Here is an 18,462-nt window from a genome sequence, read left to right as displayed (position 1 = left end):
GGAATAAATAATTCCCCGTTTTCTGCTTCTTGATCACAGTATTTAATGATATATAAAATTTTCTTCGTACCACTCCTGAAAGCTTTTTTACACTACTTGAACTAGTCATATCAATACAAAATATTCAGTTAAAATAAAATGCTGTCAGAAATGACATAACACTCACATACACGTGAAATAAATGGAACTAAAAAAGTATCTAATGCAAGAAATCCAAGGTCGAATGTGTTCATCGTTCCGCGTCTCACCCCTTAATGAAATGGAATTGTCGAAATGTGGTCTCAGAATCCGACCCGTTTCGAGTCACGACAGGTTTGCTTAATATTGTGAAGGTGAAAACTGGAAACAAAAATATAAAGTTGCTATATTTGGTAAAACTAACGTTAAGTATTATGTTTAATTTTTATGTTTATATTTTCTATCTTACATTTTAAAATTTAAATTTTATTATATAAATTTCTTCTATCAAAAATTAGTGTAAAATAAGAAGTTCTGGCTTCTGTTAAATGGAATTTTAAATAAAACACAAGGTGTTAAAATATTCCATCTTTTCTTTCGTAACGTTTTAACATAAATTATATCTTTAGCTAGGCATCGAAATTAGATTAAGGTGCTTTTTTTTTTTTTCCCAAAATTCCTAGGAAATGTGTAGATTAGATTATTTTAAAATTGCATTAATATTAATAGTTAAAATAGTAAAATAAACGTCAAAAATATTTATTCAATAACTTTAATATCATTTTTAGATAAAAATGAGTAATTCGGAAGTTCGGGATAGACAAGGCAATCTGAAATCATTGTAATAAAATGTTGAGTTGCAGAGGATCATCTACGAGCACTCTACATAATCATTTGAAAGCAGTTCATAAAATAATTGTTGGAAATAATATAATTGCTTAGTTTCTTCAAGACCCTGAAGAAAAACTTACAAACCCCAAGACACTGAAAGCTGAATTTTCATTATTTGAACAAACGAATAAAAGAACAAAAAACTTAGATTTGTAATTTGATGCCAAACTCAGTAACGAGTATTTTCAATTTCAGGCAATATTGTGTCCAAAATAAGAACGAGACTTAGCCACCGTTCAGTGGATATTTTATGTTTTTTAAAATCCTATTTCCTTAGGAGAAATTAAAATTCGTGAAAATAATATAAATATTATTTGAAATTTTTGTTTGAGTTTTCGTTATTTTGTGTAAGTAATATGTATATGTAATCTTTAATTTTGTTTTTTATATTTTGACTTTGATATTTATTTCGCTTTTTGTTATTTTATATAAATTAAAATAAAATAGAACAGGGAAAAATATTTTATTTTTCCCTATTCAATTTTTTTTTTTTGATAAAAATTCGAAAACCGGTTTTTCAAAAAGTCGGTTTTTGTATAAACCCTAGTTACCATTCCCTAGTTCATTGCCCTTCAGATGCAATAAAAAAGCATTTATTGTGTCACCATTTAAAGCTTTATTAAATAAAATCGTTTACATTTAAAAAAAATGTAAATCTTTTTCTCACTTATTCTTTTATTATCACTATCTTTCAAAATCGTTTTTTGAAGTTTGAGGCAAATTGTCTATAAGAATTTTCCCAAATAAATATTGGCTATCTTTTTAATGCTTGAAAACTACAAGCCGCATATATTATTCAAATCCAGAGAACAAGAAATAGTACAATGACTGGTCTGCTCATAATGTATTTCCTGCATTTCCAAGGCACTTTCATATTTAATAGATACTTGCATTTGTAAAGCCACTTTTCACAATAATAGCAATTTTTGTTTATAATTCAAGAACACCTTCAATCCAAAGTATACTGATAGTACAAAAGGAATTATTATGTAGGCGTATTTTCTGATAAGTAATCAAAACTTTAATAATATAATATTAAAGAATAATATATTACAAAGAATAATATATTAATTTTAAAAGAATAATACATATGAAGCAATAAATCCAGATGAAACATTTGTACATTCACCTTTCCCCCCAATATGATTAAAAGTCGTTTGTTGTGTCATTGAAATTAAACATCCAGTGAATTATATATCCAAAATAATAATGACAGTTGATTGATATGAATATAGTGATAACCCCAATACCTCTTTATTTATTATATTTGATATGAGAATGTAATACTCGTTAATTCTTTGATTGTTATAAACAATAATTAATGTAAAAATGCTGTTAAATTTAGTAACCCTTGTAAAAGCTGTATTCGAAGTAATATCTCTCTTCCAAAGTTCTTCTCCTTAATATCTGAAATCTATAGAAAATTATCTATAGTATAATTTTCTATATCATAATAGGAATGATAAAGAAAATTATACTATATAAGTTTTGACCAAAATTTATTGAGCAAATAGTTTGTTAGAGCATGTTTCACTTCAAGTTCCTTGTATATTTCAAATAAATTAGGTTTAGAAAGCTGAAGCAAAGTTAAGCGTCTCTTGACTTAAATTTTAAACAAACATTGTGTTTTATCATAAATTAAATCCACTAATCCTTACTTAAATTCTATCCACTGATATTTTATTCAACTAGATTTAAGATTAAAGTCCAATTGGCAAAGCTGAATTATTTCTCACCAAATATAATCTTGTCAATATTTTATAGCAACTTTAAAGAGTCATTTGTTACTACTTCTTCCAGCCATTAAGTATAGTGGACCCTTGATGCAATTTTCTTGTGCTTGGAGAGAAACCAGGCACCGATTTTAACTCTTATTATCTTATTTGTAGCTGTAGCTTTATATTAATTGAAAAATAGAGAAGGACGGATGAATATATGTAGAATCATATGTAGAATTAGAAATAATATGTAGAACTAGAAATAATATGTAGAATTGTTTGTTTTTGAGATGAATATGAAATGCACAAAAAGTCAATTGTGTCCTTACATGGTTAAGATACTTACAGATTAATATGTTATTGTATTTTTATAAGTATGAGCATGTTTTAAAATTTAATGATTGTAAAAAAAAAAAGCAGAGGAAAATTAGTACCAATATTAAAATTAACTCTATGAGCCCAGACTTCCCTCAAAATGTCCATTCGACAGAGGCATGGTTCAAATGTCGGAGTGAAGGGAATTCATGATCATCCATGATTATGTTTTCTATGGGGTGTTGATGCCCCTCATAGTGATGGTTGAGTAGTTTTTTTATGTCATTCTTAGTCAAGAGCAGAGGGTATGGAAGACAATAATTATAGACATAAATCATTTAGTCATTAAAAAAAAATCTAAATTCACTCAAAGATTGTAAATTTCTTATACATTTTATTATGATTGATATAAGTGGGTTCTTTTTTATGCCTTAAGATATAGAGAAATTTTAACTTCGAGAAAAACGTTTTAAAAAAGATTTTCCATTTCTCTTTCCTTCTTTATTTTTATTGATAGTGATTATTTAGCTTCCTCCCCCCAAACATACACACACACACACGTTAGAAATTATAAGATTACCATTTTTTTTGCCAAACACTGCTTTTTTTTTAATTCTCAATTTTTCATAATTTGTACAGTTTATTACATTTTATTGTCACCATATATTAAAGATATATTATGACTGTTAAATACAGTAAGATCGATTGTGAATGTTATTTTGAAATAAAAATGAAATTGGAAGTACTAAATTTTACTTTTTTTAAAAAAAATTATGAATAATTTAAAAAATAATACTGCAGTCTATTATTTTTATGACATTATTAATATGCAGTTCTTTAAATAAAAATACTTTCTTCTAAATTAAATGTAATTTCTCATTAGTTATACAGTTTTGAAATGAAATTAAGAAGTTTGTCCTTTATTTTTAATGTGAACTTATAGAAATGTTGTCTGTATTTTTTTTATATAAAATTCATGCAAATCTTAGAGTTTTTAAATTATATTTTTGAGCATGTAAGAAAAAAAATAATGAAAAAAAAATCATTCCATTTCCTTGATTAAGCAATGCAAAAACTAACAAATTAAATATACATAATTGTATACATTTAATCTTTTAACAAATGCAAAATGCACTTTGTATAAAAGCAGCAAGCCACTATTTATATTTTCAAATTTGAAATTTGTCTTAAAGTATAAAATTCTTTTGTTAGAGAAATAAAATTTATTTTAAAATAAAAATCTTTGAAATAAGAAACATCTGCGAAAAATAAACTAGAAATAAAATTGTTGTTCTTATAAAAAGTAATAAAATATTGATAAATAAAGAAGTTTCATTTTCACCATTTTGGAAATATATATATTATTAAGGAAACAAATTATTAAAGCGACAAAAGGAATCTTTTAGAAGAATCCAGATGGTTTAAACGTTATATCAACCGATATATATATATATATATATTAATCGGCTGGTTCCGTACCGGGCCACTGATCATAGTTCTATGTAATGAGACTGCCCGGGTCGCGCAGTCTTTGAAGGGGGGGGGGGGAAGCAGTATTACGAAGTAGCCAAACGTATCCCTAACATTGGCGACAAAAGGAATCTTTTAGAAGAATTCAGATGGTCTGAACATTATATCAACCGAGACCATTTTTTCCTTGAAACTTGGAGAAAGTTCTGGAACTTTCCCAAGATTACACCAGTTCCTGTCAGTGACATCACTTCCTGTGGAGAGACTATAAAAAAAAAAGGAGCAAGCACTCAAGACCGGGGGAATTGGAGTATTAGACAGCAAGCAAACTGCAGAACTAGCGATTAAATGCGCTGTGTTATTGAATTTGATTGGCGTTATTTATTGATATTGATATTTCTATTGCTTAGTGCTATTTTAGAGTTTTCCTGTTAGACTACGTGAAAATAAAGAGCTTTATTTTTGTAAGATCCTGCTTATTAGATTGTCTCCAAAAACACCCACAATGAAAATTTTGTAACAATTGATGTCAGATGTGGGATTAGTTGTATTTTCCTGTGTATGCCCCGGACCAGAGGAATGGATGAAAAATTGGCAGAGCTACTTGCCATGAAGGCAGAGATGAAGAAACGACAAGAGGAGATGAAAGTAGGATTAGAAAAGAAATTGGAAGCTTGACAGGACGAAATGAGGAAAGGTCAAAAGAAATTGAAGAATCAGATTCAGGGGCATGTCGAGAGTCAAGTCAAGGGAATTAAGTATCACGTTAACAGTTGCATAGAGAAGATAGAAGAAAACGTCCAGAGTGCCGAGAGGGAAATTGGAGAAGTGAGGGATGAGGCTCGAACCAATATCGAAGCAGTTCAGGAGAGGATCAGCAATCTCGAGAATAGACTTAGTGAACTCGAAGACAGACCAAACAACTTCTTACCAAGTCCAGAATTCTCGTATACCAGACCGACAGTAAAACCATTGACATTTGATGGACAGATGTTGTAAAAACCAGCCAACTTGTAGCGTCTCTCCAAGGATCAGCGGCGGAGGTTCTTCAAGGAATTCCATCTGAAAAGCTGATGGACTTAATGACAATTGAAAAAGCCCTGGAATCCAGATTTGGGAACAGCCATCAAACCCAATTTTACAGAACAGAGATGAAGACAAGACGACAGAAGGCAGGAGAAAGCCTTCAAGTTTTGGCCGCGGATGTGGAGCGATTAATGAGCCTGGCTTACGCCGAATGCCCTCTAAATGTTCGGGAAAGCCTAGCAACGCAGTATTTCGTCGATTCGATCAGAGACGAAGACACGCAGCTTGCAACGAGGCTAATGGATGAAAAAGATCTAAAATCAGTTCTAGCTTATAGCATGAAGTATGATGCTGCAAAAACTGTTTTCCGGAGTTCCAGGCATGTCAGACCGGTTGAGATTCAGAATGGTACCGGCGGAAAAAGTGATGACAAATTTTACCGCTCTGCAATATGCTGGAAAAATTATTGAATAGCCGTGATGGTGAAAAGAACATCCCTCGTCGAAACTGGAGGTGTAACTAGAAGGGGCACTTACAGAGAGAATGCTTGGTGGTTGTTTCCAAACCAGGAAAACTAACTCATGGCCGTCTTCCGGGCCGAAGGCTGCCTTTTCTGAATGAAGCCCCTGAAGAAGGACTGAGAGTTTTCGCTCTTGGTGGAAATAAAAATGGGTTCTACTTAGAAGGACTTATTTGCGGCATCCAGTGTATGATGTTGGTAGATATGGGAGCAAATGTCACACTTTTAAGAACAGACTTGGCCCAGAAACTAGAAGAACAATTTTATTACACGGCTCCTAATATTTCTTTAAAGACTGCTACAGGTGAAAATTTGAAAATACATATCAAATTAGATGCATCCATTGAATTGGGATCAAGAAAATTTCACCATACGATCTACATAGCGGACATGACTGACCCATGCATTCTAAGTCTGGATTTCCTTAAAAAATTTAACTTTACCGTAGACCTTAAGAGAAACGAGATACGGACAGCAAGGGAAGAAATCCTCTACTTTCAGAGAATTCAAGTACAGAACTGAAAGCCATGTTATGTATTGGCCAAGGGGATAACTTTAATACCGCCAAGATCTGAATGTCTTATCGAGGGGGTACCTGAAGTTTTTTCACAATTCAGATACGATGTAACGGTCTTTCCTAGTGAAGTTCCCCAAAAGGGTGTGCTTGTGACGGCCTCACTGGTTGATTTGAAAACGGAAGCCATCCCCGTTCGAGTATTAAATCTGAACAATAAATCCAAGATCGTGAACAAAGACGAAATATTTGAGGAAACGTCTAGCCCTTGGGCTTCGCTTATTGTTCTTGTTAAAAAGAAAGACATATCGACAAGATTCTGTGTAGACTACAGGAAATTGAATGATAGAGATTCGACCTGAAGATAGAGAAAAGACAGCCAGCCTTCACCACCGGGCAAGGCCTTTGGCAATTCAAGGTAATGCCTTTCGGACTTTGTAATGCTCCAGCAACATTCGAAAGACTAATGGAGACAGTATTACGTGGACTATCATCTTAAGCCAGTTTAGTGTATTTAGATGACATCATAGTAGTAGTACGGATATTTGAAGAACATTTGTATAACCTTCGGAAAGTATTCCAAAGACTGCAGAAAGCCAACCTTAAGTTAAACCCTAAGAAATGCCGATTCTTCCAAAAGCAGGTAGTTTACCTCGGACATGTTATTTTAGCAGAGGGAGTTAAAACCGATCCAGAGAAAATTAAGGCCGTAGTCGATTGGCCTCGTCCAGAGACAGTGCATGACCTTCGAGATTTCCTTGGGCTGTGTACTTATTATCAACGTTTTGTAAAAAAATTTTCTACACAAGCAAGATCTTTACACAAATTAACTGAAACTAAATCTAAATTTAATTGGACAGAAGAATGCGATAAATCTTTCAACAGTTTAAAGCAGGCTTTGACAACTTCCACTGTCTTGACCTACCCTCGGACTGACAAAGATGTTATATTGGATACGGATGCTAGTAATGAAGGAATAGGGGCTGTGTTATCCCAGAAGATTGGAAATGAAGAACGTGTCATCGCTTACTTCAACAAGAGCTTGGGTAAGCCAGAAAGAAATTATTGTGTCGCACTAAAAGAATTACTAGCCATTGTAAAGTTTATAGAGCATTTCCATCACTATCTCTATGGACGGAAGTTTCTTGTCCGGACTGATAATGCTTCCTTGAGATGGCTTTTAAATTTTAAAGAACCTGAAGGTCACATAGCTCGCTGGATTCAAAGACTTCAAGAGTATGAATTCGAGATCCAGCATCGCAAAGGGATCTCGCACGGAAACGCAGATGCTCTCACTCGAAGACCCTGTAGGGAAAATTGCAAACATTGCACGAATGCGGAAAAAAAAGTTCGGAATGAAAACGGATATTTCCGTGAAAGTTTTAACAATAACAAAGGTGGATCCCTGGTCTTCAAGTGAGATATAAAAAGCATAGTTGGAAAATCCCACTATTAAACCAATTTTGGAGAAGAAACTAAATTCGGCGGATTGACCATCTTGGCAAGAAATCGTCCCGGAAAGTCCGGCAACGAAACGATACTGGGCTCTTTGGGACTCAATACATCTGAAAGACGGTGTTTTATACCGCAAGTGGGAGAGTGATGATGGAACCACCTGCCGATGGCAATTAATTGTCCCAAAGAGTAGAATTCCAGAAGTTCTGCGAGAGACTCATGACAGCCCTAGTGGAGGGCATTTGGAGTCATGAAAACCTTAAGTAAAACAAGGGAATGATTTTATTGGGATCGACTTCGCACTGACATTGAAAAATGGTGCAGGGAATGCCATGCTTGCGAGGCCCGAAAATGACCTAAAACAAGAACGAAGGGTCGTTTGCAACTCTATAATGTGGGAGCATCATTTGAAAGAATTGCTTTGGATATCCTAGGACCTTTTCCTGTGACAACAAAGGGCAATAAGTATGTTCTGGTGTTAATGGACTATTTTACCTAGTGGCCCGAAGCAATTATAGTTCCAGATCAGGAGGCCACGACTGTAGCTGGATAATTAGTGCGAAGCTGAATCTTATGTTATGGCATGCCTAGGATTTTGTATTCTTATCAAGGAACAAATTTTAATTCGGCACTCTTTACTGAATTTTGTAAACTTTTGGGGATTGAAAAGACTCGAACGACTGCGTTGCATCCCGAGTCTGATGAAATGGTCGAAAGGTTTAATTGAACAACATTAAATAATCTGCCTTTATTTGTTTCAAAAAAATCAGACAGATTGGAATGTACATCTGCCACTCTTTCTCTTGACCTATAGGAGTGCAGAACATGAAGCGACCAGGCTGATCCGAGCAGAAATGCTTTTTGGTCAAACGCTGCGATTGCCCTGTGATATTCTCTTTGGACGACCGAGTGAAACACCTTCCTCGCCGAATGAGTACATGAAAATTTAGAAGCGCGTTTGGAAAGTATACATGATTTTGCCAGAGAGCGAATTAAACTGGCCAGCGAACGAATGAAAACTCGTTACGACTCTAGAGCGATCGACCACCAATTTAAGGATGGTGATCTAGTCTGGATGTATAACCCGAAGTGACGGAGAGGTCTGAGTACAAAGTTACAACAGAACTGGGAAGGACCTTATACTATTGTCATGAGATTAAACAATGTCGTCTACAGAGTACGGAGGTCGTCGAATGCCATGCCAAAAGTAATCCGCATTAATCGGCTGGTTCCGTACCGGGCCACTGATCATAGTTCTATGTAATGAGACTGCCCGGGTCGCGCAGTCTTTGAAGGGGGGGGGAAGCAGTATTACGAAGTAGCCAAACGTATCCCTAACATTGGCGACAAAAGGAATCTTTTAGAAGAATTCAGATGGTCTGAACATTATATCAACCGAGACCATTTTTTCCTTGAAACTTGGAGAAAGTTCTGGAACTTTCCCAAGATTACACCAGTTCCTGTCAGTGACATCACTTCCTGTGGAGAGACTATAAAAAAAAAAGGAGCAAGCACTCAAGACCGGGGGAATTGGAGTATTAGACAGCAAGCAAACTGCAGAACTAGCGATTAAATGCGCTGTGTTATTGAATTTGATTGGCGTTATTTATTGATATTTCTATTGCTTAGTGCTATTTTAGAGTTTTCCTGTTAGACTACGTGAAAATAAAGAGCTTTATTTTTGTAAGATCCTGCTTATTAGATTGTCTCCAAAAACACCCACAAGGAAAATTTTGTAACAATTGATGTCAGATGTGGGATTAGTTGTATTTTCCTGTGTATGCCCCGGACCAGAGGAATGGATGAAAAATTGGCAGAGCTACTTGCCATGAAGGCAGAGATGAAGAAACGACAAGAGGAGATGAAAGTAGGATTAGAAAAGAAATTGGAAGCTTGACAGGACGAAATGAGGAAAGGTCAAAAGAAATTGAAGAATCAGATTCAGGGGCATGTCGAGAGTCAAGTCAAGGGAATTAAGTATCACGTTAACAGTTGCATAGAGAAGATAGAAGAAAACGTCCAGAGTGCCGAGAGGGAAATTGGAGAAGTGAGGGACGAGGCTCGAACCAATATCGAAGCAGTTCAGGAGAGGATCAGCAATCTCGAGAATAGACTTAGTGAACTCGAAGACAGACCAAACAACTTCTTACCAAGTCCAGAATTCTCGTATACCAGACCGACAGTAAAACCATTGACATTTGATGGACAGATGTTGTAAAAGCCAGCCAACTTGTAGCGTCTCTCCAAGGATCAGCGGCGGAGGTTCTTCAAGGAATTCCATCTGAAAAGCTGATGGACTTAATGACAATTGAAAAAGCCCTGGAATCCAGATTTGGGAACAGCCATCAAACCCAATTTTACAGAACAGAGATGAAGACAAGACGACAGAAGGCAGGAGAAAGCCTTCAAGTTTTGGCCGCGGATGTGGAGCGATTAATGAGCCTGGCTTACGCCGAATGCCCTCTAAATGTTCGGGAAAGCCTAGCAACGCAGTATTTCGTCGATTCGATCAGAGACGAAGACACGCAGCTTGCAACGAGGCTAATGGATGAAAAAGATCTAAAATCAGCTCTAGCTTATAGCATGAAGTATGAGGCTGCAAAAACTGTTTTCCGGAGTTCCAGGCATGTCAGACCGGTTGAGATTCAGAATGGTACCGGCGGAAAAAGTGATGGCAAATTTGAACCGCTCTGCAATATGCTGGAAAAATTATTGAATAGCCGTGATGGTGAAAAGAACATCCCTCGTCGAAACTGGAGGTGTAACTAGAAGGGGCACTTACAGAGAGAATGCTCGGTGGTTGTTTCCAAACCAGGAAAGCTAATTGTCTCCAAAAACACCCACAAGGAAAATTTTGTAACAATATATATAAATATATATTGATTTGTATTTTATGACACCACTTACGTTTTGTGCTATAAATTTAAACATATTTATATTTCAATAAATTTTTAAATATCAAGGCCCATAAGTAATAAATAAGCAATACATTTTTTTGAGGGAAAAGTTTAAAGGAGATTAGAACCTCTAATTTGAAACTCTATAGATAATCATGCTTGATCCAACTATTCTGATTTTATTTTTCAAAATTTGCATCTAATTACATAGTAGCATTAAGGAGTATACACACAAAATAAATAAAAAATGTGCCAAAAATCTTTGAAATTTGAATGAGTATAAATTTAGTAACTAATAACAAATTAAAAATTTCCCTTAAACTGCAAATGACAACCACAAGATGACCTGTTAGAATGGAAAATTGGACAGACATTTCAATTATAACTTAACAAGTGTCCCCCTCTTTTTTTTAATCTGAAAGACGTGAAGATTTCATTCTGTTTCTGTAACAAAAAATTGCCCTGGGTTTTGACAAACTAGAATTTTTAGATTATTCAGGCATATAGAGTTAAAAAAAGTAATGTATAATATTGTTTGTATACATTAATGTTCTAGAACAGGTTGTTTGAAATAACATACACAGTAGTGTTAGATCATGTTGTGTTTTGAAGTAAGAAAAACGATTTTTACCAACTTCTTTCATATTAGCAAGCTAAATGAATATTAAAAATTACCTATATTTAAATAATTCCCTAAGATTTTATACATTTTTTATTAATTTGCTTTTCTAACTATAATGACTATTTCTCCCTCCATGTTGAATGAATGCTTTGAGTTTCAAAAAAATGTTTCATTTACAGATGAAGAATATTTTGTTATTCAAAGTGTAGTTTTTAATGGTAAAAACATAAAAGGCCTGTTCTAAAATTGCATGCATGAAAACATTGCTAATACTTAAATAATACAGCATAAAAATATTGAAAATCTTACATACCATATTGTTATCCAATTTCAACTCTTCTATAGATTTTAGCATACCAATACTTGCAGGCAAATGAGTAATAAAATTCATAGACAACAAGGACACTTTCAGTAGTTGTAACTGACCGAAACTTTCAGGTAAAAATTTAAGTATATTTTGACTTAAATCTAAATAAATTAAGTTTTCCAGAAGTCCAAACTCTTCTGGAAGCTGAAGAAGTTGATTTTCATCAAGTTCAAGTTTAGTTAAATTTTTAAGATCACAAAAAGTAATAGGCAAGTGTTCAATATCATTCCCATTAGAAATCATTCGATTTCTTTCTAATTCTTCGAATGAGCTACCCAAATCTAAGAAAGATAAAGCTTTCAATTTTCCAAAATTTTCAGGCAGTCCTTTGATATTATTTCCACTCAAATCTAATAGTTCTAAACTACTGCATCTGTCACCAAAATCATCTGGAAAAGGCATTTCATTTAGATGATTATCACTTAAATGTATTTCTTTAATGTTTTCCATTTCTGAAAACCAAGCAGGTATTGATGAAATATCATTCTGAGACATGAGAAGCTTTTGTAAGGTCCTTGAAGATTGAAATTCATGAGGTAGAGAATATATTTTGTTATTTGTCATATCAAACACTTCCAAAGAAGGTAAACACTGAAAGCTCTCAGGTAAGTTTTTTAAACTATTATGAGAAAGGTCTAATTCCTTGAGGTTATGTAAATTACCAAAATTATCAGGTAGGCATCTAATAGAATTATAACCAATACTCAAATGAGAAAGGCATTTTAGTTCACCAAAAGTATTAGGCAGGCTTTCTATATTATTCTCATCAGCAATTAATTCAGTCAAATTGATCAGTAAATGCAGGTCTTTAGGAAAGGCTTTCAACTTATTGCCAGTGACATGAAGTTTTTGTAAATGTTTTAATTGAACAAAGCTTTCAGGTAACTCTATGAGATCATTTTCCTTTAAATAGAGTTCTGTCAATTCAGTTAGTAAACCTATATTTAGAGGAAGGGTTTCTAACATGTTTCCATTAACAGACAAAAACACCAGATTAAGTAAACTTTCACATAATTCTGAAGGAAGAGAGGAAATATCATTGAAGTCCAGATTTAATTTTAGACAATTTGATTTCAAAATTGAATCAGGTATTTCAACAAGGTTTGCTGATTTTAAACAAATTTCTTCCATTTCTTGGAGAATCTGTAAAAGAAAATATATTTAAATACACTTCAGAAAAATAACTGAAATAAATTATCTATTTATGCACAGAAAATATACAGAGCAAATCAGAAAATTTTCAATACATGTAAATAAATTATAAAAAGAGATACATTTTTATTTGTGTGTACTTTATTTTATAAAAACAAGGGGTATACTAACTATAAACTCTAAGCTTAACTGAAAGTCACTTGTGAATATAATCAATGGACTAACATGACATCTTTGAGGATTAGTCACTGGTTATAACAAATATAAATACTAGGCGAATAATAATTAATACACAAGTACTAAAAATGATTTAAAATAAATTATCATTGGGGGGGGGAATTATATTTTTTATAAAATGCATTTTTATAATGTTTGAAAATAAAAGAGAGCATTCTCTTCTAAATATTTTAGTATAATGATCTTCAATAAATATAATGTAATGCTTTCATATCTAATTTCACATTTGCTCTTTCTTTCAGTTTTAGAATTATAATATTTATACACATACAAACAATTCCAATTGAAAAACAATTTATTCAGTTGCTGGGATATCTAAAAAATAAAGAGTTATTTGTATCCTTTAATTATGAGAATGTAAAAGAGTATAAAGAATAATGGTGTATTTTCCTCCTGTCATTTAAGAAACATATGATTTTTTTAATGAAAAATATTTTAAAGAATTACCGGCAAAAAAGACAAATACTTCTAATTTGTGGGGAAAAAAAGTGCATTAAGACATGCCAAGCATCAGAACAATAAAAGATTTTGTTCTTTTTTTTAATGGCATGGGCAGTTTCCTCTTATTCCTAAGAAAAGATATCATGATAGAACATTCTTCATCAAGCAGCAGCATATTTCGTATTATTTTTTTGAATTTATATATCAGTAATATTTCCCATCATTTATAAAAGGTAATATTTTACATTATTTTGTAAAAATAGATTCAGTACAATTGCAGAAAAGATATTTTTTTGTCCATATCTGTGATAGAATTCCAGACACATCTATGGCCTGTATTTTCCGAATTTAGCATATTATTTTACAAACTAAATTATCTTTTGCACATTGTGTCATAAGTGCAAAACAAAAATCTTTAAAAACATATACAATACCATCATGTCATAAGTAATTTTACACCAAACATGCAAAGCAACATGCTATCTTAATACCATACTTATCGTTATAACTCAGTTCACAATAGTACAACTTTTTAGCATATAAAAATAATAGATTTGCCCTTTTCTGGATCACAGAATTACCAAGAAAAATGAAACTTGGTTTACAGATTGATGAAATTAAAGCTATTCTTTCCTTTCTCAATAAATGAATTCCCATCCAACATGATAAAGAAAAATTAAAAATTGTATTGATAAAATTAAAAAACAAAAACATACACTTTTTTAAATGGCTAGAGGACCAATTGGCAACAAACAAGCCACTAAGTTCACCAAAATGAGCAATGACTCAAGAAACGGAACTATTGTTATGAAACAAAGCACCTAAAAAAATGTGGATTTTTGCAAAATATCAGTTTTGCCTTTATTTTATTTTTAATAGAAGTAGATATTAAGTGATACAGTTTGAAAAATTATACTAAAAAATCCATTTTAATATGGTTAAAACAATGATAGCATCAAGCTGATACAAAATTCCAATTACTTTTAATTTGCGTCATCCTGATGTTAAGCAATTAATTCACCATTACCATCTTAAATTATTGAGAATTTCAGAAAAAAAAAAAAAAAAAAGGAATGCTGAAATACCCACATTTTTAATAGCATATAACTAAACTAAAAAGTAATACTGAAATTTACTTTTCAAAATATATATAGTTTTCAATCAGATAAATTAAAAAAATTCGTTTGCCTACTGACTAGGTTATTTGATGAACATATTCATAATTGGAAATTTCATTTTTTTTATTTCATAGAATTTATAAAAAAATGAAATACTGCAAGGGAACAATAAATCGTTTCAAATAAGCTTTAATGTTACACATTATCTTGTTTTTCGTTCTAATATTTAATTGGAAATTTTTGAAATACAATTGGTTAATCCAAAAATGTCACAAGAAACGATTGCATTAAAAAATTTCATACAATTCATGTTGATTACATTTTAATAACATTTTTTTATAAATTTTTTAGAAAGTAACGAAAAAACTAACAGGCTATTTTTATTAAGAATTAAATTTAAATTTCATAAAACATTTCTTTGTTTTAAATTCTCAAACATTTTTTTAGCTATTCCAAGAAAATAAATTTTGTTATAATTAAGTAATGTGTCAAACAAAAGAACAAACCTTGGTTTAGAAAATCACTAAAGAAACAGAAAAAAAATATTTTTAGAAAACATGTATTTTTGTTTACTAATGATGAAAATCATTCAACACATTTATTCTATAGAAATAAATATAATAATTTTACAAAAGATGCACATGTTCACGGGAACGAGCATGCAAATTCAAACAACGCGAATTATTTGCAAAATGTAAACATATATTGAAAATGTTGCCATATTCAATTATTCAGGGAAATATTTTTAAAGATTTCAGATTGTAATAAAATTTTGCTTAGTCGCAACTTGAATTTCATAATATCATAAGATAATATCCAGGAATATTTTTTAAATATGAAAATCGATTTCGAATAGAAATATTTTATTGAACGATTTCAGTTCTGCAATTATTAGTAACTTTTACTTTCGAATCGGAACCATCAAATTGTAAATAAACAAAGTTGGGAGCAGAGTCGCTACGGAATTTGATAAGTGTGAGGATGGTGAAAATAGGCCTCCAAATTAAGGCTGTACTAGAAAATATTACTGATTTGGAACCTAATGGTGAAGATTTTCGTTGGTATTTAAAATTGAAATGTATGAACTGCGGTGAAGAACCCGAAAAATGGCAATACGTATCTCTTGAAGAAAAGCTACCTTTGAAGGGTGGTAGAGGCGAAGCTAACTTTGTGAGTAAGTGTAAACTCTGTGCTCGTGAAAATTCCGTAGAGATCTTGCCAGATTCCTTAAAAAAATATACAGCAGAAGATTCTGAAACTTTCAAAACTATTGTTGCATTCGATTGTCGTGGAGTTGATCCGACTGATTTTTCACCAAGAGCTGGATGGAAAGCTGTCGGTGAATCCTCGGGCACTAAATTCGACGAAATCAATTTGGAAGAGAAAGAATGGGTTGATTACGATGAAAGAGCTAATATGTCTGTATCTGTGTGTGAAATTGAACATAAATTTATCAAAGTTTGATGTATATCGTTATTCGATTTGATTTATAAATAAAATAAATCCGAACTGATTTGCAGTTTCTTATAATAACTGTCCGATTTCCACTAATGATACAAGATAAAATTTTAAAAATTGCTCCAAAATTTCGAGTCTTATAATTAATAAGAAGAATTTGTTTCATAAAAATTAATTTGAGACTAAATTTTTAAAATTTTCTGCTGGTATAAAAATTATAGGTTACGTCATATAGCGTGTAATTTTTATTCCATTTATAATTGATTAGGAATATGATTCAAAAGGCATTTAATTGTAATAAAAATGTTTTTTTAAACTATAAAACAAATCTATCAAAAGCTGATAGACTGTAATTACTAGCAGCCAGAACTTTGCATCTTTTATTAAAGCACAATGATTTCTTATGGCAAGTAATTTATTTCTAAATAGTTTAAGGTCAAATAAAAATATTTTTCCTTATTATTAATAGATTTCTATTTAGTTTTTTTTTTTTTGAAATACAAAATTAAATTTTCTAAGAACTTTTATATATTGTAGACATAATTTGTGAAAAACTTATATTGTAGAGAAGTTTAAGAATTTCCAATGTATCTTTTTATTATAATTTAAGATAAATATTTCTAAATAAGTGAATGCCTGTTTTTGAGCTTGATATATTAATTCATGTTTTTAAACTGAATATTTCATCTTAAAAGTTTTGAATGAAAATTAAAAACGGATATTTACTTCATGACAGTATTTATCTTCTAATGAACTGGAAGGATAATTTTTTGAACATAGAATACTTATTATTATATGAACTAATAATTAATTTTATTTGTTAGAGGGAATAAATTTAATTTATAAAAACTTATGAACTGAAATATATTTGAACTTATTTTTGAACATTTTCATTCATTAAAGATTAAATAAAAACAGATAACTAAGCTTTAACTGTAAACTTATTAAGGTAGGACTTTTGATTAGCCATTTTATTTTATTATGATGGCCACCATCTTCCATGTTTTGGAAACCAATATCATATCCAGTTTTATTCATTAGTGTGTAAGAGATAATTTTTTCTGTATCATAAAAAAAAGTTATAATTAGCAATAATTTATTATATATTATCATTTCTGTTTTTTCAGTTAGAATATCAATTTAACCAGCTGATTATGTGTAAAATCTTCAACTTTTTAAATCTAATTCAATTAGTAGAGTGCAAAAGCCATTTATTTTTTTTGGAGCAATGTATTGAGAACTAGCTGATATATAATATTTTTAAAGTCAAAACTACTTTTTTGTAAAATATAATACATGAAATTTTTTTATCATTTCTTTTTATTCAGTTAGAATATCAATTTAACCAACTGATTTTTAGAAATCACTGATAGCTAATTCCCACCATAAGTTATTTGTTATTTTAGTATTGCAAATTTTGTTCAATGCCGAAGTACTGGAAAGACTACCTTTGTTTGAAGAATTGATTTATGCTAAATTTTAAGTACATTTAAATCAATTCTTTAAAAACAGTAATAGCATAGGCAAAATGATAAAAGAAATTAAAAAAAATAAAGGTTGAATGGTTCCTACTAAAAAAAGATAAAAAATTTAGTTTCTAATCTGTTGAATATTTAATTAATGTTTGAGATGTTGGCAGTATTCTTTTTCATGTTTTATGTAATAAGTATGCAAAATTGGGTTAAAAATTTAGTCCACTTACTTAGGAGAGGATGTGGTATATACATGTCAGATATGACATATTTCTGTAAAAATACAGATTTAACCTTTACTGTAATGGAATTTTTATCCTTATTGAGATAGATTAATTTTCTTTTCATGTTATGCTCTATTACTTTTGATTTGTGTCAAGCACTTTTGTATAAATTTATTCATTTTATTATTCACTTAATCAATTATAGTTATTTTACTTCTCAGTATTTATATTTTGGCACAGTTCATTATTTTATGCAGTTCAGCTTTCTCTTATTCCAAATCTGTGTTGTATCTGATATATAAATACATTGTCACAATGACTTTTATTTAATTAAATTTGTGTGTTTTAATCGAAATTAATATACAGGACTTTTAACTTTAATCAAAATATTTTATGTGCTATTTTTGGTGTGCATGTGTGATTTCAGAACTGAATATAATTAAATGCCTTTTTTATACAGATATTTTTCTGTTTGTTTTTAAATAAATTAAACTAAGATTACAAGAAGGTCATTGTCATTCTAGAAGTTAATACTGCAACAAATAATCATAAATTGCAATTAAAAATTAAATTATCCATAGGATATCTGAATTTTTTTAACTTCAAA

At 31.2% G+C, this 18,462-nt stretch overlaps 2 protein-coding genes across 6 annotated transcripts in view; one reads left to right on the top strand and one right to left on the bottom strand.

Moving 5' to 3' along the window:
- LOC129961977 (leucine-rich repeat protein SHOC-2-like) overlaps positions 1 to 15,380 on the bottom strand; it is a 47,820-nt gene extending 32,440 nt beyond the window's left edge. For 4 of the 5 annotated variants that reach the window (XM_056075628.1, XM_056075630.1, XM_056075632.1 and 1 more), the window contains exons 1-2: positions 15,208 to 15,380; positions 11,700 to 12,896 (exon numbers count right to left, since the gene is read on the bottom strand). In XM_056075628.1, the coding sequence (XP_055931603.1) occupies positions 11,700 to 12,884 (1,185 nt within the window). In that variant the 5' untranslated portion in view covers positions 12,885 to 12,896; positions 15,208 to 15,380. Of the gene's footprint in view, positions 1 to 11,699; positions 12,897 to 14,299; positions 14,372 to 15,207 lie in introns of those variants that run through there. The other variant, XM_056075629.1, reaches the window with a different exon arrangement.
- A 220-nt stretch (positions 15,381 to 15,600) lies between these two features.
- LOC129961669 (CXXC motif containing zinc binding protein-like) lies at positions 15,601 to 16,214 on the top strand. The gene has a single exon (XM_056075197.1). It carries the CDS (start codon positions 15,683 to 15,685, stop codon positions 16,163 to 16,165), a length of 483 nt encoding a protein of 160 aa, XP_055931172.1. The 5' UTR covers positions 15,601 to 15,682; the 3' UTR covers positions 16,166 to 16,214.
- The last annotated feature ends 2,248 nt before the right edge of the window (positions 16,215 to 18,462 follow it).

This window comes from Argiope bruennichi, chromosome 2, assembly GCF_947563725.1.
Source record: "Argiope bruennichi chromosome 2, qqArgBrue1.1, whole genome shotgun sequence".
In the NCBI taxonomy this organism is placed as follows: domain Eukaryota; kingdom Metazoa; phylum Arthropoda; class Arachnida; order Araneae; family Araneidae; genus Argiope; species Argiope bruennichi.
This window is presented reverse-complemented; position numbering and strand designations above follow the sequence as displayed.

What these genes read in the sequence shown, in the direction of transcription:
- LOC129961669 (XM_056075197.1), top strand. Translation starts at nt 15,683, where the DNA reads ATGGTGAAAATAGGCCTCCAAATTAAGGCTGTACTAGAAAATATTACT.